At 43.4% G+C, this 27,914-nt stretch overlaps 1 protein-coding gene across 1 annotated transcript in view; it reads right to left on the reverse strand.

Annotated features, from left to right (window-relative positions):
• The window catches only part of LOC115113170 (AT-rich interactive domain-containing protein 5B-like), an 82,154-nt gene that overhangs the window by 10,893 nt on the left and 43,347 nt on the right, over nucleotides 1-27,914 (reverse strand). Inside the window, exons 5-8 of the mRNA XM_029640479.2 lie at nucleotides 14,885-15,015; nucleotides 14,212-14,452; nucleotides 4,839-4,891; nucleotides 3,248-3,345 (exon numbers count right to left, since the gene is read on the reverse strand). Of these exons, the coding sequence (XP_029496339.1) occupies nucleotides 3,248-3,345; nucleotides 4,839-4,891; nucleotides 14,212-14,452; nucleotides 14,885-15,015 (523 nt within the window). The remainder of the gene's footprint in view (nucleotides 1-3,247; nucleotides 3,346-4,838; nucleotides 4,892-14,211; nucleotides 14,453-14,884; nucleotides 15,016-27,914) is intronic.

Raw genomic sequence — 27,914 nt, forward strand, 5'->3', positions numbered from 1 at the left:
TAAATCACCAAAGCACCGGAAACCCCTATAGGCTATTTCATTCAGTACTTTTCCTGGTGCTGAAATTAATTTGAGCTGGTGTTCTGTTTAGTTCATAGGTTTTCTTAATGCGTTAACGGAACCCTATTTTGGGATAGTTTTAAAACAACCTCTTGAAGAGAAGAAGCATAACATAAAATACATATTCATCACCAACTGTTATGTTTAGGCTGCTTCAAAGAACTGGCAAAACAATAACTCCTGTCTGTACAAAAGCAAATACCAATCTTCAGAGCCGAGTCAGAGCGGGATAAACAGACATTGTTCCCTCAGCTTTGGAAAGATTTGGCTTCAAAGCCTCTCTTTTGTAGAAAGTCAACCACTTCAAGTGATCCTGATTCACGCAGTTAAACAGGGCAGTGAAAGGCCTTTTGTCGAGTCTGGAAATACCAGATCTAAAAATGACCTTTACCATTCCCCCAAGGCTAAACTACATTCAACTGCACACAGCTAACCTTAATCATGACAGGTGTTGGGCAATGGATGGTAAGTGTTTGTATTAACTGCTAGATATTATGTCTGTTGTTCACTGCGTAGAACATTATGTTCTTCAATCCAATCTCAACATTAGGAACAGATTTATAATATAGTTAAAATAGTCTGTTCATCATTACACATCAACAAAAATCACATGAACTGTTCCTAAGCCAAAGGCAAGAATGTTTAAAATAATACTGTGAATTGTTATCAGTATTTCCGAATGTCTAACTCTGCAAGTATGGCACAATTTTCAAGCCCCTAAATGCAAACACTAGGTTAAAAAGCCTAGTATATTTCATGTGGGTTAGTTATTTCTTTGTTGTGCCAGGTGAATGAGGAGGGAGAGCAATCAAACTTCATTCATCTAAGTGCTATCACAGCTGTAATCTGTCCAGTAGTTTTTTCCTATAGCTTGTCATTTTAGGTTCTTACAGCAATGTGTTTTTTTTTTTAACTCATGTTGTAAGATTTGTAATAAAGAGACTTGAGTGTTGCATAGAGGAACAAGAAGCAACACAGAGTAAGGGCTGTGTTTAGGATTTAGTCTACTCTAACATGATCCACGGGGTGGCGACTTGCCAAGTTGTTCCAATTTGTCATGAGCCTATACACTGTGGGATGCATTTTCAATTTGAGGTGCAGCTTGAGTGAGAGCAGAGGCACACCAATACCAGGAGGAATGCATAAAAGAATCAATGGTATCGTCTGCAATGTATGCAAAAGAATCCAACCCTGTATCCAACCCAAATAAATATTCACACTCTAGTGTGTACATGTGGTTATTCATCAGATTAAAAAACGGCCATTACCTGGTATATTAACTAATATGAGTGGAATGTATTGTTATTTGTTATACTCTGTACAACCTCTGAGAAAATAATTCTCAATTGCCTCCACTGTTGCCATGGATATTCCCCCCTGCAATTACATAAAAAAAATCCTTTGCATGGCAGGCATTAAATCTGCATTAACACAGGAACTATCAGAGTGACAACATGTACAGTATAAATGTAATGTTTCTGTAGCACTAGCAGCTCACACAGAAAGTGAGAGCTTAAATAACTAACGGCAGCAAAAAGCCACTGACCTGTATAATCAAAAATCAGCATGAAGCGGCATGCAGGGAGAGAATGCAGCAGTCTATTTCAAGGTTATTGATGCCATCTTTTCATGACCTCATTTTTAATTCAGGGAGCAGAGCTCTGACAGCTAATCTTGGGAAACGGTTTAAATAAATATCATTAAAGCTTTCCCAGCTGGAGCTTTAGACCTTGGGTTGGACGTTAAATATAGATTGTTCCCTTTAAGCTAATGCACAGTAGAATGGCTGCAATGAGCAACTTTCCAAATGGACAAGTACCTCAGAATGAACAGAACAAAAGATAACCTATGTTCTCTACTGCCTGCTGCTCAACGCCATAAATACAGTCATTATTTTGATCTCTATCATTGAAAATAATTTCTCCAAGGCAACCGTTTCAGATGACTTCCATTAAAGAGGTAAATGGATAATGTGGATCATTTCAAATTGCAGTCAGGGCTTGGGGACATTCAAAGTCCCAAACAAAAGACCAAGATCAGCACGTTCAGTTAATATAGTGCAATTACAACCAAATGTTTCCACTACTCCTGACTTAGGGGGGAGGGGGGGGGATAAATCAAAAGACGTTAGGATAAATGTTGCATGCTCTAGTTTAGATTACTTATTGTGTTCTCAATGCTGAGTAATCATTAAGTGAAAACAACGACGCCACCAGAGACCAAACACATCCTTCACCAAACCGACAAACAGGGTCATTTATCATATACTTCCAAGGGAGAGAGAATAGCTTTGTTTCCTGAGCTAATACCATGAAGTTAATTGCCCTCCTAGCTGCTGGAATAGTGAGCCTCAGCTAAAATTCTCCTCCCCTGGCCTGTTTGGGTTCAGCTGAGATTTCCCGCTCTCTTTCTGACAGGGTGATATTCACTGCAGTGGGGATATTTTGGGGATGTATTGATTCAGCACAATTTCTCAGCTTTCTGTGGCGGTATTGAGAAAGGCCAGCGCAGCAGTCACACCTCACTGGTCCCCCCCAACCCCCTGTGCTGACACTGTCTATACCAGTCCTCCTACTCATGCAGGGCTAGGAAAGGGCTTTAAAAAGGCAGAGCAAATACAGTCCCTTCTGGCTGCACAGGAAGTTTAATTAAGCTGCAGTGCTATTTGGTATAATCTAACAGCTCAACCATATTCAAGTATCCAATTTTGTATGAACTTGTTCATAGAGCATAGATAAACCTACACATATTGACTGAGCAATTCAGGCTGACTGTTTGTCATTTGCCTAGATCTATACACATACTCACTATATGCATTCACAATATTGCTCTGCATGCCCTCTTTTGACACATAATCTGTGTGTGTATGCATAATATCCTCAGGCTCCACCAGGATCATATCCGTTTGCTGTTTGCTTTGGTTCGGACCCTCTCAATAAAAAAGGCTGGTTGGAGAGAGAGAAGTGTGAATGGTTTGGTGAATATAGCTGTGCTCTGTGTTAGTATGCATGGAGCAGCAGTGTGTGAGAGAGTCTGTGGACATGGCTAAAGACATCATGTCAGGAATAGCAAGGAAGCCTTACTTCCCTAAGCAGGGTTTACATACACCTGATACTGGGGCTGAGAGTAGCGCTCCTCTTCCTCTACTGCATGAGGAAAATGGGACAGGGCTTTGTTAATAACTCACCTCTCGTAGTGTCTTCGTGTGCATGTGGCGGCACTTGTGCTCCCTGGGTTTCCACCCAGCTCATCATATACATTTTTCCACTGTCTGCGAACTGTGATCTGAGAGAGAAAATTATTTTAATTATCCTGTATATAACTATGTGATAGCATCTTTATAGATAGTATTAAACACTCACACTAGGAAAATGACGAACAAAGTTATTAAGTGTGCCACAGAGACCATAAAGAACTGTGTCTTTTAAGCCCAGATTGGCTGGGCACCAATTGGTGTATGACACTGAAATAAAATATATCAAATCACCATTATTTGATGTAAAACCATCTCCATAACATGCCACCAGCTGTAGCTGGCTACTGCAGTCTCTACCTCAGCAGGGGCAAAACAGGGAAAAGTACAGTACAGTGGTAGAGATGCATAAAATGCCTCCCGAGTGGCGCAGTGGTCTAAGGTACTGCATCGCAGTGCTAGCTGTGCCACTAGAGATTCTGGGTTCGAGCCCAGGCTCTGTCGCAACTGGCTGCGATCGAGGGAGATCCATGGGGTGGCGCACAATTGGCCCAGCGTCGTCCGGGTTAGGGGAGGGTTTGGCTGGCAGGGGTGTCCTTGTCCCATCGCGCACTAGCGACTCCTATGGCGCCCAGGGCACGCTGACGTTTTGATTTGTTTTGGTCTTCAGTAATGTTTTTTTAGGCTGTTAATGCACACAGAAAACTTTCTCAAGGCAAGCTGAAGTCGGTAGCCAAAGTCTACACCCCATTGTTGGTGATTGGTCAACAGTAGGGATTCTTCAATGAAGTGTTTGTTGTAATTCAACAGGAGACAAAATTGTTTATGTCCATTTTTTCACTTGAGAAATACCAAACCAAACACATTGGTTAGATGTAAAATTGCTCTACTAAGATCACCTCAGCAAAAACATCATTTTTTTTTGAGTAATCTTAGATTAATTCTGACTATTTTAATTCTGACTAAGGTGTCTCAAGATGGACAAATATCTATTGCTGCTATTTTCACATTTTCAGGGCAAACTTTTAAAGGAGTATTGTGAGCACACTCATTTGTTCAAACCGAAGCATGCAGAAGACTTATTATTCCATTAAATACATACTGTGACTACACAAACCAACCACATGGCTTCCTGCTCACAAAGCAAGCATGAAAGTGATAATCAGCTGTAGATAAAAAGCCTTCAAAGGAAACACATCCCGATTACATGACAAGTTTCCTGTTTGGTGGCTCGTCTCTCTGTATGACTATATGTGACTAACGAACTAACCAATATTCACAATGCATTTACTCTTCACATCAAAAGATATAAGAATTTTGGAAACACTTCCCAAATTAGTACTGAACAAATGTGAGGTAGGCTGCCATGGGAAAGGCCCTGTTCTGCTGTCTCACTGTATATAATAGACAGCTTGATTTTAGAGCCTCAACATGGTGAAAAAATGACAGACTTCACAAATGTCCCTGAAATGGAAGGGTAACGTGTTTTCCACTTAGAGGGGGTTTAAAACAAAGGTATCATTTTGCAAAATGTGGGCCTGACCAAGATTGTGAAGTATGGCGCAGGACATATGTAAACACTTACCAACTCATATCCTCCGAGTTTCTGAGCAGCTTGAAACATAGTCCAAAGGTTAACTGTTAGAGGGACAACAAACAGGGAGATCAATGGTATTCAGTCAGATCAACAAATGCAAATATACTGTCACATACACTGCATTCGGAAAGTTTTAGACATTATTACAAATGTACAGTACCAGTCAAAAGTTTGGACATATACTCATTCAAGGGGTTTTCTTTATTTTAATATTTTCTAAAACTATGAAATCAAAACTATGAAATCACACATATGAAATCATGTAGTAACCAAAAAAGTGTTAAACAAATCAAAATATATTTTATAATTGAGATTCTTCAAGTATCCACCCTTTGCTTTGATGACAGCTTTAAACACTCTTGGCATCCTCTCAACCAGCTTCATGAGGTAGTATATTATTTAACCATTATTTAACTAGTCAAGTCAGTTAAGAACAAATTCTTATTTACAATGACAGCCCATTTGTAAAGCCCCCCCGGCCAAACCCTCTGCTAACCCGGACGACACTGGGTCAATTGTGGGACTCCCGATCATGGCCGGGATCGAACCTGGGTCTGTAGTGACACCTCTGAGATGCAGTGCCTTAGACCCCTGTGCTCACCTGGAATACATTTCAATTAACAGGTGTGGCTTGTTAAAAGTTAATTTGTGGAATTCCTTTCCTTCTAAATGCGTTTGAACCAATCCATTGTGTTGTGACAAGGTAGAGGTGGGATACAGAAGATAGCCCTATTTGGTAAAAGACCATGTCCATACTATGGCAAAAACAGCTCAAATAAGCAAAGAGAAATGACAGTCCATCATTACTTGACATGAAGGTCAGTCAATACACAAAATTTCAAGTGCAGTCGCAAAAAACATGAAGTGCTATGATGAAACTGGCTCTCATGAGGACCGCCACAGTAAAGGAAGACCCAGAGTTACCTCTGCTGCAGAGGATCAGTTCAGTTAGAGTTAAGCGTGTCCGTTTTCGTCTCCTGTCTCTCAGGGAAGGCCCTGGATTGGGCCAACGCTGTATGGGAGGAAGGAGGAGCGATGCTGGACCAATTCGAGGATTTCACCCGCTGCTTCAGGGCATTTTTCGAATATCTCGTACACCTGAGAAAGGAGACGAGGAGCGCACAGGAGTTCGCATTGGACTTCCGGACCCTGGCCGCCAGCGCTGGGTGGAACGATAGGGCCCTGATCGATCACTACCGTTGTAGTTTACCTGAGAACGTCCGTCGGGAGTTGGCCTGTAGGGACACAACTCTGACCTTCGACCAGCTGGTGGACATATCCATAAGGTTGAATAACCTGCTGGCTACCCGCGGACGTCCAGATCGGGGTCTGTCGATTCCATCCTCCAAAACCACCGCTCCAACGCGTATGGAGCTGGGAGGTGCTGCACTTAAGGCAACCGGAGGAGGGGCCGATCCATGCACCATCTGTGGCTGCAGAGGGCACACTGCTCAAGTTTATTTTTTGTGAAGAAGAAGGATGGAGGTCTGTGCCTGTGTATTGACTATCGAGGCATCAACCAAATCACTGTAAGATACAGTTACCTGCTGCCTCTCATCGCCAGTGTGATGGAGTCAATGCACGGGGCACGCTTCTTCACAAAATTGGACCTCAGGAGCGCTTACAACCTGGTGCGTATCCGGGAGGGGGACGAGTGGAAGACGCCATTTAGTACCACATCAGGGCACTATGAGTACCTCGTCATGCCGTACGGGTTGATGAATGCTCCATCAGTCTTCCAGGCCTTTGTTGACAAGATTTCTCGGGACCTGCACGGGCAGGGTGTAGTGGTGTATATCGACGACATTCTGATATACTCCACTACATGCGCCGAGCATGTGTCCCTGGTGCGCAAGGTGCTTGGTCGACTGTTGGAGCATGACCTGTACGTCAAGGCTGAGAAATGCCTGTTTTTTCAACAGTCCGTCTCTTTCCTAGGTTACCGCATTTCCACTTCAGGGGTGGAGATGGAGAGTGACCGCATTTCAGCCGTGCGTAATTGGCCGACTCCCACCATGGTAAAGGAGGTGCAGAGCTTTTTAGGGTTTGTCAACTACTACCGGAGGTTTATCCGGGGTTTTGGTCAGGTAGCGGCTCCCATTACCTCACTGCTAAAGAAGGGACCGTTAGCAGTGGTCGGCTGGGGCGAACAAGGCTTTTGGTCACCTGAAGGCTCTGTTTACCTCGGCTCTGGTGCTGGCTCATCCGGATTCCTCTTTGGCAATCATAGTGGAGGTGGACGCGTCCGAGGCTGGGATAGGAGCCGTGCTCTCTCAGCGCTCGGGTACGCCACCAAAGCTCCGCCCCTGTGCCTTCTTTGTGCACCCTTTTCTCATCTGGACTGACCACCGCAATCTGGAGTACATCCAGGCGGCGAGGAGACTGAACCCTCACCAGGCAAGGTGGGCCATGTTCTTCACCTGTTTTGTCTTCACCCTGTCCTACAGACCAGGTTCCCAGAACGCTAAGGCAGAGGCACTGTCACGGATGTATGACACAGAAGAGCGGCCCATGAATCCCACTCCCATACTTCCGGCCTCTTGCCTGGTGGCACCGGTGGTGTGGGAGACATCGAGCGGGCGTTACGTAGAGAGCCCACTCCCCCTCAATGTCCAGCTGGGCGTCTGAACGTTTCGTCTGCTGTCCGCGACTGTTTGATCTATTGTGCCCATACGTCATCCTCCTCTGGTCATCCGGGCATCGGTCGGACAGTGCGCTGTCTTAGTGGGAAGGACTGGTGTTCCACTTTAGCTATGGACGTGAGGGTTTATGTCTCCTACTGCTCGGTGTGCACCCAGTGCAAGGCCCCAAGGCATTTGCGCAGAGGGAAGTTTACAACCCTACCCGTTCCACAATGGCCGTGGTCGCACTTGTCGGTGGATTTCCTAACGAATCTTCCTCCATCACATGGTAACAACACGATCCTGGTCGTTGTGGATCGGTTTTCTAAGTCCTGTCGTCTCCTCCCTTTGCCCGGCCCTACAGACTGCTGAGGCCCTGTTTACACACTTCTTCCGGCACTACGGGGTGCCTGAGGACATAGTATCTCATCGAGGTCCCCAGTTCATGTCAAGGGTCTGGAGGGCATTCATGGAACGTCTGGGGGTCTCGGTCAGCCTTACCTCGGGTTTTCACCCCGAGAGTAACGGGCAGGTGGAGAGAGTGAACCAGGATGTGGGTAGGTTTCTGCAGTCCTGGCCAGGGGAGGGCCGCGCTCGTGCCCTGGGCAAAGATGGCCCAGATCTCGCTCCGCCACTAACCTCTCCACCCTCCAGTGCATCCTGGGGTACCAGCCAGTCCTGGCGCCTTGGCATCAGAGTCAGATCGATGCTCCTGTGGTGGACGACTGGTTTAGGCTCGCTGAGGAGACATGGGTCGCCGCTCATGTGCACCTTCAGCAGGCCGTGAGGTGCCAGAAAGCCAAGGCAGATCGCCACCGCAGTGAGGCCCCGGTGGACCGGGTCTGGCTCTGGACACGAAACCTGCCCCTCTGCCTGCCCTGCCGGAAGCTGGGCCCGCGGTTTGTGGGGCCATTTAAAGTCCTGAGGGGACTGAACGAGGTATGTTACAGGTTACAGCTTCCCCCCGATTATCGTATTAACCCCTCGTTCCATGTGTCTCTCCTCAGGCCAGTGGTAGCTGCTCCACTCCAGGAGTCTGAGATGCGGGAGGTTCCTCCGCCCCCTCTGTACATCGAGGGGCCCCCGGCGTATGCAGTTCGATCAATATGGGATTCGAGGCGTCAGGTGAGGGTCCTTCAGTACCTCGTGGAGTGGGAGGGGTACGATCCGGAGGAGAGATGCTGGGTGCCGGTGGAAGACATATTGGACCCCTCGATGCTGCGGGAGTTCCACCGTCTCCGTCGGGATCGCCCTGCGCCTTGTCCTCAGGGTCATCCCCGAGGTCGGTGCACTGCTGGAGCCACGCGTCAAGGGGGGCTACTGTTACAACTTCAGCCGAAGTCGGTCCCTCTCCTTGTTCAGGCGGAGTTCGGCGGTCGATGTCACCGGCTTTCTAGTCATCGCCAATCCACTTTTCATTTTCCATTTGTTTTGTCTTTGTTTTCTACACAACTGGTTTCTATTCCCCAATTACATGTTCATTATTTAACCCTCTGTTTCCCCCATCTTGGTGTGCGTGTTTGTTTATTATGTTCAGGTTGTATTTTTTGTATTTTTTTATTTCACCTTTATTTAACCAGGTAGGCTAGTTGAGAACAAGTTCTCATTTACAACTGCGACCTGTCCAAGATAAAGCATAGCAGTGTGAACAGACAGCAACACAGAGTTACACATGGAGTAAACAATAAACAAGTCAATAACGCAGTAGAAAAAAAGAAAAGAAAGAAAAAGGAGTCTTGTGTGCAAAAGGCATGAGGAGGTAGGCAAATAATTACAATTTAGCAGATTAACACAGGAGTGATAAATGATCAGATGGTCATGTGCAGGTAGAGATACTGGTGTGCAAAAGAGCAGAAAATTAAATAAATAAAAACAGTATGGGGATGAGGTAGGTAAATTGGGTGGGCTATTTACCGATGGACTATGTACAGCTGCAGCGATCGGTTAGCTGCTCAGATAGCAGATGTTTAAAGTTGGTGAGGGAGATAAAAGTCTCCAACTTCAACGATTTTTGCAATTCGTTCCAGTCACAGGCAGCAGAGAACTGGAAGGAAAGGCGGCCAAATGAGGTATTGGCTTTAGGGATGATCAGTGAGATACACCTGCTGGAGCGCGTGCTACGGGTGGGTGTTGCCATCGTGACCAGTGAACTGAGATAAGGCGGAGCTTTACCTAGCATGGACTTGTAGATGACCTGGAGCCAGTGGGTCTGGCGACGAATATGTAGCGAGGGCCAGCCGACTAGAGCATACAGGTCGCAGTGGTGGGTGGTATAAGGTGCTTTAGTAACAAAGCGGATGGCACTGATAAACTGCATCCAGTTTGCTGAGTAGAGTATTGGAAGCCATTTTGTAGATGACATCGCCGAAGTCGAGGATCGGTAGGATAGTCAATTTTACTAGGGTAAGTTTGGAGGCGTGAGTGAAGGAGGCTTTGTTGCGAAATAGAAAGCCGATTCTAGATTTGATTTTGGATTGGAGATATGAGTCTGGAAGGAGAGTTTACAGTCTAGCCAGACACCTAGGTACTTATAGATGTCCACATATTCTAGGTCGGAACCATCCAGGGTGGTGATGCTAGTCGGGCGTGCGGGTACAGGCAGCGAACGGTTGAAAAGCATGCATTTGGTTTTTCTAGCATTTAAGAGCAGTTGGAGGCCACGGAAGGAGTGTTGTATGGCATTGAAGCTTGTTTGGAGGTTAGATAGCACAGTGTCCAAGGAAGAGCCAGAAGTATACAGAATGGTGTCGTCTGCGTAGAGGTGGATCAGGGAATCGTCCACAGCAAGAGCAACATCATTGATATATACAGAGAAAAGAGTCGGCCCGAGAATTGAACCCTGTGGCACCCCCTTTATGGCTGGTATTGTTTGCCGGGTTTGTTATTATGCCTGTTACTTACGAGTGACCGGTATTTTCACACACCTTTAGTATTTGTTTTATACTGGTGCAGTTCGTGGAATAAACTACCTTGTACACTTATCTCTCCTCTCCTGCGCCTGATTCCATGCACCAGTTACCCACAGCCTGACAACTGTATATATAAAAAACTTATATATCACATTTACATATGTATTCAGTACTTTGTGGAAGCACCTTTGGCAGCGATTACAGCCTCAAGTCTTCTTGGGTATGACGCTACTAGCTTGGCACGCCTGTATTTGGGGAGTTTCTCCCATTCCCTGCAGATCCTCTCAAGCTCTGTCAGGTTGGATGGGGAGCGTCGCTGCACAGCTATTTTCAGGTCTCTCCAGAGATGTTTGATCGAGTTCAAGTCCGGGCTCTGGCTGGGCCACTCAAGGACATTCAGAGACTTGTCTGCATTGTCTTGGCTGTGTGATTAGGGTTGTTGTCCTGTTGGAAGGTTAATCTTCGCACCAGTCTGAGGTCCTAAGCGCTCTGGAGCAGGTTTTCATTAAGGGTTTCTCTGTTCTTTGCTCCATTAATCTTTCCCTCGATCCTGACTAATCTCCCAGTCCCTGTCGCTGAAACACATTCCCACAGCATGATGCTGCCACCACCATGCTTCACCGTAGGGATGGTATTGGCCAGATGATGAGCGGTGCCTGGTTTCCTCCAGATGTGACACTTGGCATTCAGGCCAAAGTGTTCAATCTTGGTTTCATCAGACCAGAGAATCTTGTTTATCATGGTCTGAGAGTCCTATAAGTGTCTTTTGGCAAACTCCAAGTGGGCTGTCATGTGCCTTTTACTGAGGAGTGGCTTCCGTTTGGCCACTCTACCATAAATGCCTGATTGTTGGAGTTATACCATCTCCACAAAGGGACTCTGGAGCTCTGTCAAGTGACCATCGGGTTCTTGGTCACCTCTCTGACCAAGTCCCTTCTCCCCCTATTGCTTGGTTTGGCCGGCCGGCCAGCTCAAGGAAGAGTCTTGGTGGTTCCAAACTTCTTCCATTTAAGAATGATGGAGGCCGCTGTGTTCTTGGGGACCTTCAATGCTGCAGAAATATGTTGGTATCCTTCCCCAGATCTGTGCCTCAACACAATCCTGTCTCGGAGCTCTATGGACAATTCCTTCAACCTCATGGCTTGGTTTTTGCTTAATTGCATTTACCACAGGTGGACTACAATCAGGTTGTAGAAACATCTAAAGGATGATCAATGGAAACAGGATGCACCTGAGCTCCATTTCGAGGCTCATAGCAAGAAATACTTATGTAAATAAGGTATCTGTTTTTTATTTATAATACACTTGAAAAAAATCTAAACCTGTTTTGACTTTGTCATTATGGAGTATTGTGTGAGATTGATGAGGATTTAAAAATTTTTTTTTTTAGAATAAGGCTGTAATGTAAAAGAATTTGGAAAAAGTGAAGGGGTCTGAATACTTTCCCAAATGTACTGTAGCTACATAAACTACTGTAGATACAGCCTGACACCTAGCTAGCTCTGTAACACTTCAGCTGAAGGGGATTTGAATAAACACCATTATGAGCATCAAGTATTACTTGACATGTTAGCACTCGTTACCAATGTTGGCTCAAATGCCAATGCCATTTTGCATAGAATTTTACATGCACATATCCAATGACAGATGATATCACATGGATTAGAGCGGTTGTGTAGTATAGTGATTAGGCAGGTGATCAAAATCCAACAAAGACCCTTTCAGATGAAACTTGAAATCATTCCATCTCTGACAGTATATTTCCCCACAAACAATGAACCCACTTTATTGTGCGATTTTCCAAACAATGACATTTGTATCTGCTTTCTGTAACATCATTGTAACATCATTTTTATATGAAGACCTATAAATAAGGAAGGTTCGCCTAGGGAGAAATCCATCAAAATTCAATCTTTGCGTACACAAAGGCTTGCATTTTTCAAAATGACATTTTCCTATCTCTGCATTTGACAGCATTGATTTTTCCTTTCTCCTCTTCCATGGCTGTTGTCAATGAACAGGCAGAATAACAAAGGAAGCTGGGTGGGTTCTATTTGAACTGCAGAATGGCATTGTGTTTTCAACTGGATAGCAGCTAAGGCCTATTAATGGGGTTGTTATGCATAGACTGTAATTACCACAATAGCAAGTAGAATTAGGAAGCACAGAAAGGAGAAAGCAAATAAGAGAATACTTCTTTCTTAGATTACTTCCAGCCTGTTTTTTCTCTAATTCACTCTATTCAACAGGGCAATTATCACAGAGATAAAGATGGCAAAACAGACGAAACACAATGTAGACTAAAACAGACAAGTTCAAACAGGTAAATAATAAACAAGGCAAAAATAACCTCTCTAAAGGCAACCTGAAATAATGTGCATCACCTCCCCCGCCCAACACATGAAAACCAATTCCCCAACTCCTCATTCTCCTATTTGCGACTAATGCAATTTAAAATGTGCAATGTGATGTCAAACTGTACCAACACTGACACACACTCCCAGCCCCCTCCGTGTACATTCAGAATGTGGTACCAACACTGGGAATAGCTGTTTGTTCAAGTGAATGGAATATAGTGAAACCTCTTTTTGTCATGTGGCTTTTCTTCTTTTGAAGTTCATTTATCTTACACCCTGTGCAGCGAGCAGGCACACTGCTAAAGCTAAATAGAAGGCAAAGAAGACCCAAAGAAGCTTCCTTTTTAGTGGAACAGATAACAAACTTTGTGCTGGAGCTATAGCATTGCCCTGTGTAGAATATGCCATTAAAATAAAGTGGATAGATTGACTGATTCACTTACAGTATTTCACCTGTATCTGCACTGCTCTGTCTGCCCTACATTGTGCTTTAGAGGAAGTGGAATTGGTAGCTCGGTGTGCATTTCAGAGCCAATGGTTTAGAGAAGAATATGTCATTAAATGGCTTCTGTTAACAATCACGCAAAGCATGTAGGAGGCACATTGAAAGAGGACAAGAATACATGTGTATTACCGTTCGACAATCCAGTGCTTTAAAACAGTTGTTTTCTTAATTATAGACCACTCATAAAAGCAAATCCAAAAACACAATTTCCATAACAGGAAAGTTTTGCTTTGATACTTGAGGCTATTGCAGTGACTGAAAGGAATCATGAAAGCTGATTGTGTCTGAGCATATTTTGTAGTAGTTCTATTTTTTTAAACAGTCAAGTTGCCAAGGACAAGTTTAAATTGCATTATTGGAAGCTTTAATGAGAAGAGTCTTGCTTGGTTTGTAATTCAGAACATGTACTGTATGTAAAACAGTTGGCGTTATGCTTCGATTCAAACGATGCTATGCTGTAAACTCAGTAACTACAATATGCATGCATACTGAGTCACTATCATATCATCTCAACCACATTGGCCAACTTAAGAACAGCCTCTTTGGTGTGAAGATGACGTCTCTTTCCAAATATCTATATGAAGTTTAATCGTGAACCACAGCTTACATTTGTATAGAGAGACTAACATGTAAAACAGCTCACCTCTTTTTGTATAGAGTGAATTACACCACAATGACGCATGGCTGTTCCGAGAAATAATATTGAATGACGGTTCTTGTATGGTTCTCTATATAAGACATAATCTTCCCTAGCATGTGAAACCTCATTGTTGTGAAGTGAAACATTCGACCTACATAAGAAGCGTTTGATCTGAGCGAGATGTGTTTCCCAAGCATGCGACACTCTGACAGTGTGAGAAGAAGCGTTATGGACCCACATATGATGCTTTTTACAGGACCTGGTGTGTGAAGATTATATATCCTATATTCAAAGCTTATATGAATATAAAAGGAAGATATTTCACTCACTCTGCTTAAATCCCAGGAAGGGGATCCTATCGATAGGTGTGTCCCTGTCTTTCATGTACTTGTATAGGGCTACTAGGAAGGCCTGCTCGTCTGCACGACTCTCCTTTGATGATTCCTCGTCCTCTTCTTTCTCCTCCTTCTTCTCCCTGTCCACCTTCTCCTCCACAGATGCCTGTTTACAGATCCTGGGTTTGGCCATTGTGCCTCTGGTGGGAACCGTCAACTTGCAGTTAGGTTTTATCTGTAGGAAATATAAGAGTGGGAGTTGAAGGGTTAACATTCAACAGGAAGTGGGGGCTATTTAACGAATGCATGATTCTGTCAAAAGTATTATCATATCACTCCATATAAATCGCAACCTTTACATTTTTTATTAAACCAAACTGAAATAAAGTTAAGTGAATGGCGAAGGCACAAAGATGGAGGAATTCAGATATGATGTCATGTTTTAAACTGCGGCTAGTGACATGGTTCAATGTGCAAATAAACCAGCATAATCTTTTTTTTTTTTTTTTGCAGTCTGGGAACTAGAATTGGGATCAAGTTTACTGTGCTAATGCAGATACAAAAAGCAGAACTGAACTTAGCAAAATAGGTATTTGTGGTAAGGACATGGGGGCCATCATCTTTATGCATGTCTGCTATTAAATCAAATGTTACGTGAGTAGTGTACCTTGGTGTGAGACTTGTTCTCTGGGGTGCTGGGTTCTTGGGGTCCCTGAGGCCCCTGACTGTGGCCCTGGGAGTCCCTTCGCTGGGACACTGACAGTTTCTTCTTCCGTGGCCGACCCTTCAGGTTAGGGGCTGAGAGTATGGGGACAAACCATGTGCTGGTTAGTATTCCTAGTGACAATGTTTCTGGGGAAAGAAAGACACAACCACACACAGGGCCTAGGGAAGGAAGATAAGCAAGCTAATTCTGAATTATTTGTATAATAAGCATTTAGCAAATAAACATTTCCATTCTAGGTTTCAGTAGTGTAGCATAAAAACTATGTAAACATCTGAAAAACAATTCCAATCCTCTAAAGTTAAATCCATGAGAACATTAGGTGATGTTGTTGCACAACACATACACTGATCTAATCATTATTTCCATTCTTAGTTCCCTTGTAACTCGCTGATTTGAGACCTTCAATATTGTCAGTTATAAAACACATAAACCTGTCTGATTGGAGTCCTTTGTTAGAGGTATGCAGATAATTCCACAGTACACAAAGTATTTTCAAACCTCCAGAGTCTTTCTACGGTCACATTTTATGTCAACCACCAACTGTATTGTAACATCTTGGCAGACTGCCTTCCACTGTAACAATAACAATGATAAACTAAAAGGAGAGAGGAGGCACTCAATTTGAGCCAGGTTAAGTCAAGTCGTTCAGAGCGACATTCCGTGTGCAATGACAATTAAATTACGTCCAAGGTTAGAGGCAGCCAGGGGAATAATTTTTTGCAGAATCAAATTCTCATCATGTTTGAAGAAAAAAAAAGTTTAAAAAAACAAACCCCAATGAAATCAAGGAGGAAGTAATTACAGTTGGTGAACGCTATTGTGACTCAATGACCTTTCACTTCACATTCTTTCCAAAACAGGCAGGGAAAAAGGCAAGGAAAATTACACCATGTTCTGTAATCAGCTTGGCAACTGCAAGTTTTCACAATACTTGGCCTGATTGTAATACAGGACAGTGCACTGTATTTTCTTTTCCCTTTCTTTCTTTCTTTCTATCTTTCTTTCTTTCTTTCTCCCTCTATAAAGTTGAAGTCTTACAATACCCTGAAGTCCAATCCTTTGCGTAATGGATGACTCATGAATGTTAATACAAACGAGCTGACCTGAGCTCTACCTCATTGAGATTTGTTTTTCACCATGTGACATCAGTTTAAACAAGAGATTCCATATCTAAAACAGGCCTACGTAGGAAACAGTGTATAAATAATACTCTCAGGCCTCTATTTTTCAGCTGGGGTTAAGGAGGTGCTAGTGTCAAACACACGTTAGTTTGCAATTTCGTCATGTAAAAACGGGCATTTTCCAGCCCTAAAACCAGGTTTGGCCATTTATATGTCTTATATCAGCTCACTTGTGCTCAGATAGGCTGGGTGGGAATATTTGAGGTGTGTCCTTAAAAACCAAAGTGCTAATTTCTGGCAGTGTTGTTAGGGATATTTCAGACCAACCAAAAGCTGGTTTTAGCGGTAATGCAGTTGGTTACAGTGCAATCGGAAAGTATTCAAGACCTCCTTGACTTTTCCACATTTTGTTACATTATAGCCTTATTCTAAAATGTATCAAATAAAAACTTGTCCTGATCAATCTACACAAAATAGCCCATAATGAATAAGCGAAAACAGATTTTTAGACATTTTTGCACATTTATAAAAAAAAAAAAACAGAAATACCTTATTTACATAAGTATTCAGACCCTTTGCTATGAGACTCAAAATTGAGCTCAGGTGCATCCTGTTTTCATTGATCATCCTTGAGATGTTTCTACAAGTTGATTGCAGTCCACCTGTGGTAAATTCAATTGATTGGCCATGATTTGAAAAGGCACACATCTGTCTATATAAGGTCCCACAGCTGACAGTGCATCTCAGAGCAAAAAACAAGCCATGAGGTCGAAGGAATTGTCCGTAGAGCTCCGAGACAGGATTGTATCGAGGCACAGATCTGGGCAAGGGGACCAAAACATTTCTGCAGCATTGAAGGTCCCCAAGAACACAATAGCCTCCATCATTATTAAATGGAAGAAGTTTGGAACTACCAAGACTCTTCTTAGAGCTGGCCGTCTGGCCAAACTGAATAATAGGGGGAGAAGAGTGTTGGTCAGGGAAGTGACCAAGAACCAGATGGTCACTCTGACAGAGCTCCAGAGTTCCTCTGTGGAAATGGGAGAACATTCCAGAAGGACAACCATCTCTGCAGCACTCCACCAATAAGGCATTTATGGTAGAGTGGCCAGACAGAAACCACTCCTCAGTAAAAGGCACATGACTGCCAGCTTGGAGTTTACCAAAAGGCACCTAAAAACTCTCAGACAATGAGAAACAAGATTCTCTGGTCTGATGAAACCAAGATTGAACTCTTTGGCCTGAATGCCAAGTGTCATGTCTGGAGGAAACCTGGCACTATCCCTATGGTGAAGCATGGTGGCAGCATCTTGCTGTGGGGATGTTTTTCAGCAGCAGGGACGGCGAGACTAGTCTGGATCGAGGGAAAGATGAATGGAGCAAAATACAGAGATCCTTGATGAAAACCTACTCCAGAGCTCTCAGGACCTCAGACTGGGACAAAGGTTCACCTTCCAACAGGACAACGACCCTAAGCACACAGCCAAGACAATGCAGGAGTTGGTTCGGGACAAGTCTCAATGTCCGTGAGTGGGCCAGCCAGATCCTGGACTTGAACCCGATTGAACATCTCTGGAGAGACCTGAAAATAGCTGTGCAGCAATGCTCTCCATCTAACCTGACAGAGCTTGAAGAATGGGAGAAACTACTACTGCTTGTAGTGTCATACCCAAGAAGACTCAAGGCTGTAATCACTGCCAAAGGTGCTTCAACAAAGTACTGAGTAAAGGGCCTGAATACTTATACAAATGTGATAGTTTTTTATTTTTAATACATTTGCAAACATTTCTAAAAAACGGTTTTTGGTTTGTTATTACGGGGTATTGTGTATAGATTGATGAGCGGGGAAAAAACGATTTAATCAATTTTAGAATAAGGCTGTAACGTAACAAATTGTGAAAAAAGTCAAGGGGTTTAAATACTTTCACAAATGCACTTAATAGTATGAATTTTGACAGCGGAAACGGAGCCTATCGAGCCGTGATGCACACTGCCCATATGCACATGGAACGAGAGTAGCCTAATGTGCTTTTGGTGCCTTTATACTTCATATTTAGGAACATAAAAAACATGTTTTTTTTCCATTAAAAACCAAACATATCCTCCCCTCCTCTCAATTAAGTTTTTTTTTGTCTGCCCATTGCAATCGCGTTGTAGTCAAAACTGTTGATAAAAGGTTTGGCTCCTGAGACCGCTTGGAAATAAATCTTAATTATAAATTAAAATATAAAGCAGTGAGCTGACATTCCCTTTTTATTTATTCATTGCAGGCAGGCCCACATTATGTTAGCGTTTGGATCCTGCATAAAACCCCTTCCATGATATAGGCTACGTGTCCACACCCATCATGAAATAAGAGATGAGAACCTCCGGTGAATACCGATGAACATTGTATTTAGAAGTTATCTGTAACCTGTAAAAATAGCTTGTTTTCCCAAGCCCTCCCTTAGGTCTACTATAACGAAGGCTGGTTCAACAGCAATGCATGATGATTTTATGATATCATTATATTTTAAATGTATTTATTGTTGTTGTTTTCGTTTAATTTTATTACAACCAATATTATTAGAATGATTCACCTTCCTGGTTTTATGCTTACCACGTCCGTGGCGCGCATGCAATGCAACTTCTGATGTGTGAATGTGATCAGATCTGTAAGATGGTTCCGACTATGTTCATAAAACATAGGCCTATTTGGGAGCAGACCCTATATCAGTGTGAATGCTATAGAAGCCATGCAATTACTTGGAACAATGTGGACTGGATTCAAGTTAACTATTTATCCAAGATAGGTCTACATTTTGTTATTTCGTTTCTGTAAGATATCTAACAAACTATGACAGACTAACATTGGAATTGGAGTCGATCCCAAGGCAACATGTAAAAGACCGTAAATACACAACTTGAAGCAACCACATATTTCGTCATGAAGCATGTTTTCATTGGCCAGTGCCTCGACACACGCACAACTTGTTTAGTCATCAAAACCCAGCCCTTTCGCACCCACGCCAGCAAGTACGTTGATAATTGTAATAGTGAAAATAGCAAAAATATTTCTGACACACCCCTGAACCTATAGAGCTACCGCCTGCGCTTAGAGTTACCATTGTGTTAGGTTTGTTCAAATAGAGCCCTCAAAGTGGGTCTTTTTTAGAAACCCAATCCGTAAGCTCATGACATTGAGCATGTAACTCAGATGAGAGCGTATTGTGTAATAACACTGTGTGCAGTGCACATTTCACACATCAAATGCTGCAGATGTGAAGACTGGGAGATAAATGTTACATGCTGTTTATGATCACTATGGCTGAGATTCACTGATTTCCAGATAGTGGTTTTAGAAGTTTGTTTGATTTTCACAGCAGTGTATCCTGGATGGAGGGAGTTGACACTTGATTTAGAAACTGATAATGCAATTCACTCTCAAGTTATAACGTGTGATTTGGTTATAGTGAGAAAAATACATTCTGGGGCAAAACTAATCGTGTGTGTTAACTCCTCTGACTACATCAGAGGTTTGTCTTTGAGCTGATGCCACGGGTTTGACATGGATCTGTCGACATCTGTGCTAGTTTAAAAACATCAGAAAGCCCCCCTCAGACTTTCAGCATATCGACTTCAAATGAGCCTCAAGGTCAAGTGGAGGAATGTGAGGAATCATTTTATTATTCTGAGCCTGTATGCCACTGATCATGTTCGCTGATGGCAGTTACATAAGGAAACCTCCTCACAATAACACACAGGCATTAGGTCTGCTCTGGCTTTTTTGGGGGGTCACTGACCTGACTTAAGGTTGAATTTGAAGGTTGCTGGTTCATACCCCTTGAGGAATACACAGCTGTTTAAATGGCCAGCTGTAAAAAGTGGCAGAAATTTAGAGTGCAGGTCAAATGCATAAGTTACCTTGAATAAAAGCTTGCTCTCTTGGCAAAGGCAGACATAAAATCACACCCTGGGGAAAATCCATAATTTCTGTCATTGAGCAGCACCCCGGAGGCATGAAAGTCTCAATAAATTCAGCAGTGATGCAAGCTGACAACTTGATCTTTTGATGCAGTCCAATGCTCCTCTTAATGTCTGACAGTACTTTGTCTAATTTCTCCAATTCAATTAAGAACTAGCACTTCATTATCATTCCGCGGATGCCTTGTTTGAAAAAGCCATTAGACACCTCAGAATGGGTTCTGACATTCCATATTGACAGATTCCCTGGGATTATGCAGCAATGACTATAAAGAACACTGTATAAAAGTGAAAAATAACATTCAACCTAAATACTACCATAATGATGTCTTTATAGCTTGAAATTATAGCTTCCATTCACATACTGTATGATCCTGTTTGCACTGTAGAGCGATGGTGCACTGTAGAGCGATGGTGCAATAACACTAAAATGCTTCCTTGCTAAAATACACTGCTGCTGCAACAATGTCTTACGAAATGCTACTGTACTCAGTGAAATAAAAATCCACAACCACATATAAATGAGCTGCACTCTTTACTGAATCACTACTGATGCAAGTGCCACTTTGACTCTTGGTCCAAAATAGCAACTTCTTTGTTTTTATTCCCACATGACTTTGAAACTAATTATAGGGCCTATATTTCATTGACGTCCAAATATACTTTTGAGAGTCCGACATCTTCCCAGCAAAAGGGAGAAATGATTCCACTACAACCCTGTGACCCAAATAAGGCCAAAGTTCATATACAGAGGAGGGAAGCACAGTGAAAAATCCATCAGGCTGAAAATCCCCTCTGACTGCCAGTTGTGTGTAAAGTGTTGGGTATTATTAGAACAATACAAAGGAGCCTCCCGAGTGTGGCAGTGGTCTAAGGCACTGCATCGCTGTGCTAGAGGCAACACTACAGACCCGGGTGCTAGATGCGTCACATGGTCCAGCGTCGTCCGGGTTAGGGGAGGGTTTGGCCGTGGGGGCTTTACTTGGCTCATCGTTCTAGCAACTCCTTGTGGTGGGCCGGGCGCCTGCAGGCTGACGTTGGTCGTCAGTTGAACGGTGATTCCTCCGACTCATTGGTGTGGCTGGCTTCCAGGTTAAGCAGGCGGGTGTTAAGAAGTGTGGTTTGGCGGGTCATATTTTGGAGGACTGCATAACTCAACCTTTGCATCCAAATTAAGCGTGAAGATAATGTTTTTTGAGTATAATTTAAAATGTTGAGACAAGAAGAAGGGGAGGGGTGTGTGGCTAAGATACACTGTAAACATAGAAAGTCTCAAAACACCATGATTGTGTAACGAAACCATGAAAGGTAATGCACCTAAACTGAGATCTGGTGTTTGAATGTCAACCCAATGTAAGTGTTTTAATAGACAGAGTGTACTCAAATACCTAAAGTGGTTCTTCAACCTGAATATTGGTGTTTTTAAGAGAGTGTTGTGAAAACAATTTTAGGGTTTCAGTGCATGTAATAGGCATCATACAATCAATGGTTTAAAAATGCAAAAGGTTCATAATCTAAATATTTATTGATGATTAGGGCCTATGGATAAAAAAAAAGCGGAATTCCACCTTTATTTTTTCAATGCTTTATTTAGACAGATTAGAAACAGGAGGAGCAGATAGTTGGACTTTTTTCCACTCAACCACACAGCAAGAAATTATTCTGGGGTAAATAGAAATGTACAAAAAACATCTACTTAATATTTGTTGTAAATGGTGTGTAATTCAAAATGTTTATACTTTGAATCTTTCACACAATGGTGTATGCATGTTTGAAGTAGTGTTTGAAGTTGTGAAGCACCGATATTACATTTTTGGCCAATACTGATATCCGATATTTTCCTTGACAAAAACAAATTATAACCGATATAAAATGCGGCCTTTTAAGCATTCTAGTACAGTTAAGTAGTTAACACACACACATGTACGCAACGGTCTAAGGCACTGCATCTCAGTGCAAAAGGCGTCACTACAGTCCCTGGTTCGAATACAGGCTCTATCACATCCGGCCTTGATTTCGAGTCCCATAGGGCGGCGCAAAATTGGCCCAGCGTCGTCCGGGTTTGGCCGGGGTAGGCCGTCATTGTAAATAAGAATTTGTTCTTATCTGACTTGCCTAGTTAAATAAAGGTTACACACACACACACACACAAACACAAACACACACACACCACACTGACCCAAAAAGTATTTTGTTGGCATTTACGTGTCCCCAGTACCAGTAAAACGTCACATAATAATTTAACGCTTTCATAAATGTTTTACATAGTTATTACACATTGACTACACTATCACCTGTATCTCATATGTCACAGCGATTCATCGATACATATGCTATGATGTTGGTAAAGTTGTCTCGCGCACCTACAGTGCTGGTCATAAAAATAATTAATGGATGCAAACAGTGTTCTTCTTGGAAGTATGCTTGGGGTCATTGTCCATTTGGAAGACCCATTTGTGACCAAGCTTTAACTTCCTGCCTGATGTCTTGAAATGTTGCTTCAATATATCAACATAATTTTCCTACCTCATGATGCCATCTATTTTGTGAAGTGCACCAGTCCTCCTGCAGCAAAGCACCCCCACAACATGATGCTGCCACCCGCGTGCTTCACGGTTGGGATGGTGTTCTTTGGCTTGCAAGCCTCTCCCTTTTTCCTCCAAACATAACGATGGTCATTGTGGACAAACAATTTTTGTTTATCAGATCAGAGGACATTTCTCCAAAAAGTACAATCTTTGTCCCCATGTGCAGTTGCAAACCGTAGTCTGGCTTTTTTATGGCGGTTTTGGAGCAATGACTTCTTCCTTGCTGAGCGGCCTTTCAGGTTATGTCGATATAGGACTTGTTTTACTGTGGATATAGATACTTTTGTACCTGTTTCCTCCAGCATCTTCACAAGGTCCTTTGCTGCTGTTCTGGGATTGATTTGCACTTTTCGCACCAAAGTATGTTCATCTCTAGGAGACAGAATGCGTCTCCTTCCTGAGCGGTATGATGGCTGCATGGTCCCATGGTGTTTCTACTTCCGTACTATTGTTTGTACAGATGAACGTGGTACCTTCAGGTGTTTGGAAATTGCTCCCAAGGATGAACCATACTTGTGGAGGTCTACAATTTTGTTTCTGAGGTCTTGGCTGATTTCTTTAGATTTTCCCATGATGTCAAGCAAAGAGGCACTGAGTTTGAAGGTAGGCCTTGAAATACATCCACAGGTACACCTCCAATTGACTCAAATTATGTCAATTAGCCTATCAGAAGCTTCTAATGCCATGAAATAATTTTCTGGAATTTTCCAAGCTGTTTGAAGGTACAGAACTTGAATTATATGTGAAATAATCTGTCTATAAACAATTGTTGGAAAAATGACTTGTGTCATGCACAAAGTAGATGTCCTAACCGACTTGCCAAAACTATTTGTGGAGTGGTTGAAAAATGAGTTTTAATGACTCCAACCTAAGTGTATGTAAACTTCCGACTTCAACTGTAGGTATGCACGTCAGCTTTGACATCGGTTTTGCACATTTGGCGTTAAACTAGATATGTTCACTGATATAACATGCATCCCTAGTTTGAAGAAATATAATTATATTTCTATATCTATATGTGTGTTAAATAGTATACACCTGTCAGCAACGGGTGTGGTTGAAATAGCCAAATCCACAAATTTAAAGGGGTGTCCACATACTTTTGTATATATAGTGTGTATTTATATGTTAGTATTAAGCTCGTTGTGCCATGAGGTGTAATGGATCATGATGAATGGCTAACCAAACCATCATTTAATGAGGACAGAACCCATTCCCACATTCATGATTGTTAATTCTTGCTCCAGTTAGTGCTGGTTGTTTGAGCACAATGCTTGACAATGCCTGCCAAAATGGTATAAAATGGCAAATGATCAAATACATAAAACAATGTTAAACATAAAGACAGGACTCTAAACACCAAAATAGTGTTTTAAAAATGTCTGTGCTCCCAGTCCCTGGCAAGGTGTTGCACAACACTTGATAAAGTGGTATACAACACACCGTGTCATGTTTCAAAACATCTCAGGATGATGTGATTAAATACTCTAGCTAAGTTAAGGTTGTGTCCTTCAGGTTGGTGGCAACTCAACTGCCACTAGTATTGGTGTTACAAAGTACTTAATTCTAAGTGTAAGGCTTGTCTCTCTCCAGAATGCATGCACTCAGCTCTCCAGAATGCATTCAGTGGTCTCCCGCCAATTCATGTGCATTTATTGTTTCATTGTGTGCATTTGATTGTTTATTTTGATAAATTCCCCATTACATACGTATGTCACCAGTAGGTCTTTAATGGCTGTCATTTGGTTTTATTTATTTATTTTAATGCAACTGTGCAAATACATACAGTACCATCCAGTTTGGACACACCTACTCATTCCATGGTTTTTCTTTATTTTGACTATTTTCTACATTGTAGAATAATAGTAAAGACATCAAAACGATGAAATAACACATATGGAATCAAGTAGTCAAGTAGTCAAAAAAGTGTTAAACAAATCAAAATATATTTGAGTTTCTTCAAAGTAGCCACCCTTTTTGCCTTGCTGACAGCTTTGTACACTCTTGGCATTCTTTCAACCAGCTTCATGAGGTAGTCACCTGAAATGCATTTCAATTAACAGGTGTTCTTCGTTAAAAGTTAATTTGTGGAATTTCTTTCCTTCTTAATGTGTTTAAGCCAATCAGTTGTGTTGTGACAAGGTAGGGGTGGTATACAGAAGATAGCCCTATTTGACCAAGTCAAAATTATGGCAAGAAGAGCTCAAGTAAAGGCATTTAAAAGTGTCCCATACTGTTTTTATTTGTTGCTTTAGACCTTTGTATTTGACTTACACTGAACAAAAATATAAATCGATACATTCAACAATTTCAAAGATTTTACTGAGTTACACTTCATGTAAGGAAATCAGTCAATTGAAATTAATTCATGAGGCCCTAATCTATGGATTTCAAATGACTGGGAGTACAGATATGCTATTGTTGGTCACTGATACTTTAAAAAGGTAGGGCATGGATCAGAAAACCAGTCAGTATCTAGTGTGACCACCATTTGCCTCATGCAGCGCGACACATCTCCTTCGCATAGAGTTGATCCGGCTGTTGATTGTGGCTTATGGAATGTTGCCCCACTCCTCTTCAATGGGTGTGCGAAGTTGCTGGATATTGTAGGGAACTGGAACACGCCAGAGCATTCCAAATATGCTCAATGGGTGACATGTTTGGTGAGTATGCAGGCCTGGGACTGGGACAGTTTAAGCTTTCAGAAATTGTGTGCAGATCTTTGCAACATGAGGTTGTGCATTATCATGCTGAAACTTTTGAGGTGATGTTGGCGGATGAATGGCACAAAAATGGGCCTCAGGATCTCATCATGGCATCTCTGTGCAATCAAATGGCCATCGCTAAAATGCAATTGTGTTCGTTGACCGTAGCTTATGCCTACCCATAACATAACCCCACCGCCACCATGGGGCACTCTGTACACAACGTTGACATCAGGAAACCACTTGCTCACATGACACCATACACACTGTTGGCTATCTGCCTGGTACAGTTGATGACTCCCGGTACAAACCGGGAGTCATCCATGAAGAGCACACCTTCTCCAGCGGCCATCTAAGGTAAGCATTTGCCCACTGAAGTCGGTTACTGTCACATCTGCTCCAGCTCTTCCCTGGCGCTTCAGGGCACCAGGTTGCCCTGCATCACACACTCCTGCCATCCATCACGCACACCTGCCTTCTGTCACGCATATCAGCGTTATTGGACTCACTTATCACCTGTTCATTTCCTCCCCTACATCTGTCAGTCCCCAGCTCTGTTCTCCTGGAGTCACTTATTACCTGTTCATTTCCTCCCCTATATCTGTCAGTCCCCAGCTCTGTTCTCCTGGAGTCACTTATCACCTGATCATTTCCTCCCCTATATCTGTCAGTCCCCAGCTCTGTTCTCCTGGAGTCACTTATCACCTGATCATTTCCTCCCCTATATCTGTTAGTCCCCAGCTCTGTTCTCCTGGAGTCACTTATCACCTGTTCATTTCCTCCCCTATATCTGTCAGTCCCCAGCTCTGTTCTCCTGGAGTCACTTATCACCTGTTCATTTCATCCCCTATATCTGTTAGTCCCCAGCTCTGTTCTCCTGGAGTCACTTATCACCTGTTCATTTCCTCCCCTATATCTGTCAGTCCCCAGCTCTGTTCTCCTGGAGTCACTTATCACCTGTTCATTTCCTCCCCTATATCTGTCAGTCCCCAGCTCTGTTCTCCTGGAGTCACTTATCACCTGTTCATTTCCTCCCCTATATCTGTCAGTCCCCAGCTCTGTTCTCCTGGAGTCACTTATCACCTGTTCATTTCCTCCCCTATATCTGTCAGTCCCCAGCTCTGTTCTCCTGGAGTCACTTATCACCTGATCATTTCCTCCCTATATCTGTCAGTCCCCAGCTCTGTTCTCCTGGAGTCACTTATCACCTGTTCATTTCCTCCCCTATATCTGTCAGTCCCCAGCTCTGTTCTCCTGGAGTCACTTATCACCTGTTCATTTCCTCCCCTATATCTGTCAGTCCCCAGCTCTGTTCTCCTGGAGTCACTTATCACCTGATCATTTCCTCCCCTATATCTGTCAGTCCCCAGCTCTGTTCTCCTGGAGTCACTTATCACCTGTTCATTTCCTCCCCTATATCTGTCAGTCCCCAGCTCTGTTCTCCTGGAGTCACTTATCATTTTGCGTCTTGTGACGGCCGGCCGCCCAACAACCTGCCCGCTTGACCCTATCCCCTCCTCTCTTCTCCAGACCATTTCCGGTGACCTTCTCCCTTACCTCACCTCGCTCATCAACTCATCCCTGACCGCTGGCTACGTCCCTTCCGTCTTCAAGAGAGCGAGAGTTGCACCCCTTCTGAAAAAACCTACACTCGATCCCTCCGATGTCAACAACTACAGACCAGTATCCCTTCTTTCTTTTCTCTCCAAAACCCTTGAACGTGCCGTCCTTGGCCAGCTCTCCCGCTATCTGTCTCAGAATGACCTTCTTGATCCAAATCAGTCAGGTTTCAAGACTAGTCATTCAACTGAGACTGCTCTTCTCTGTATCACGGAGGCGCTCCGCACTGCTAAAGCTAACTCTCTCTCCTCTGCTCTCATCCTTCTAGACCTATCGGCTGCCTTCGATACTGTGAACCATCAGATCCTCCTCTCCACCCTCTCCGAGTTGGGCATCTCCGGCGCGGCCCACGCTTGGATTGCGTCCTACCTGACAGGTCGCTCCTACCAGGTGGCGTGGCGAGAATCCGTCTCCTCACCACGTGCTCTCACCACTGGTGTCCCCCAGGGCTCTGTTCTAGGCCCTCTCCTATTCTCGCTATACACCAAGTCACTTGGCTCTGTCATAACCTCACATGGTCTCTCCTATCATTGCTATGCAGACGACACACAATTAATCTTCTCCTTTCCCCCTTCTGATGACCAGGTGGCGAATCGCATCTCTGCATGTCTGGCAGACATATCAGTGTGGATGACGGATCACCACCTCAAGCTGAACCTCGGCAAGACGGAGCTGCTCTTCCTCCCGGGAAGGACTGCCCGTTCCATGATCTCGCCATCACGGTTGACAACTTCACTGTGTCCTCCTCCCAGAGCGCTAAGAACCTTGGCGTGATCCTGGACAACACCCTGTCGTTCTCAACTAACATCAAGGCGGTGGCCCGTTCCTGTAGGTTCATGCTCTACAACATCCGCAGAGTACGACCCTGCCTCACACAGGAAGCGGCGCAGGTCCTAATCCAGGCACTTGTCATCTCCCGTCTGGATTACTGCAACTCGCTGTTGGCTGGGCTCCCTGCCTGTGCCATTAAACC

Source organism: Oncorhynchus nerka, linkage group LG28 (genome assembly GCF_034236695.1).
Source record: "Oncorhynchus nerka isolate Pitt River linkage group LG28, Oner_Uvic_2.0, whole genome shotgun sequence".
Taxonomy (NCBI): Eukaryota; Metazoa; Chordata; class Actinopteri; order Salmoniformes; family Salmonidae; genus Oncorhynchus; species Oncorhynchus nerka.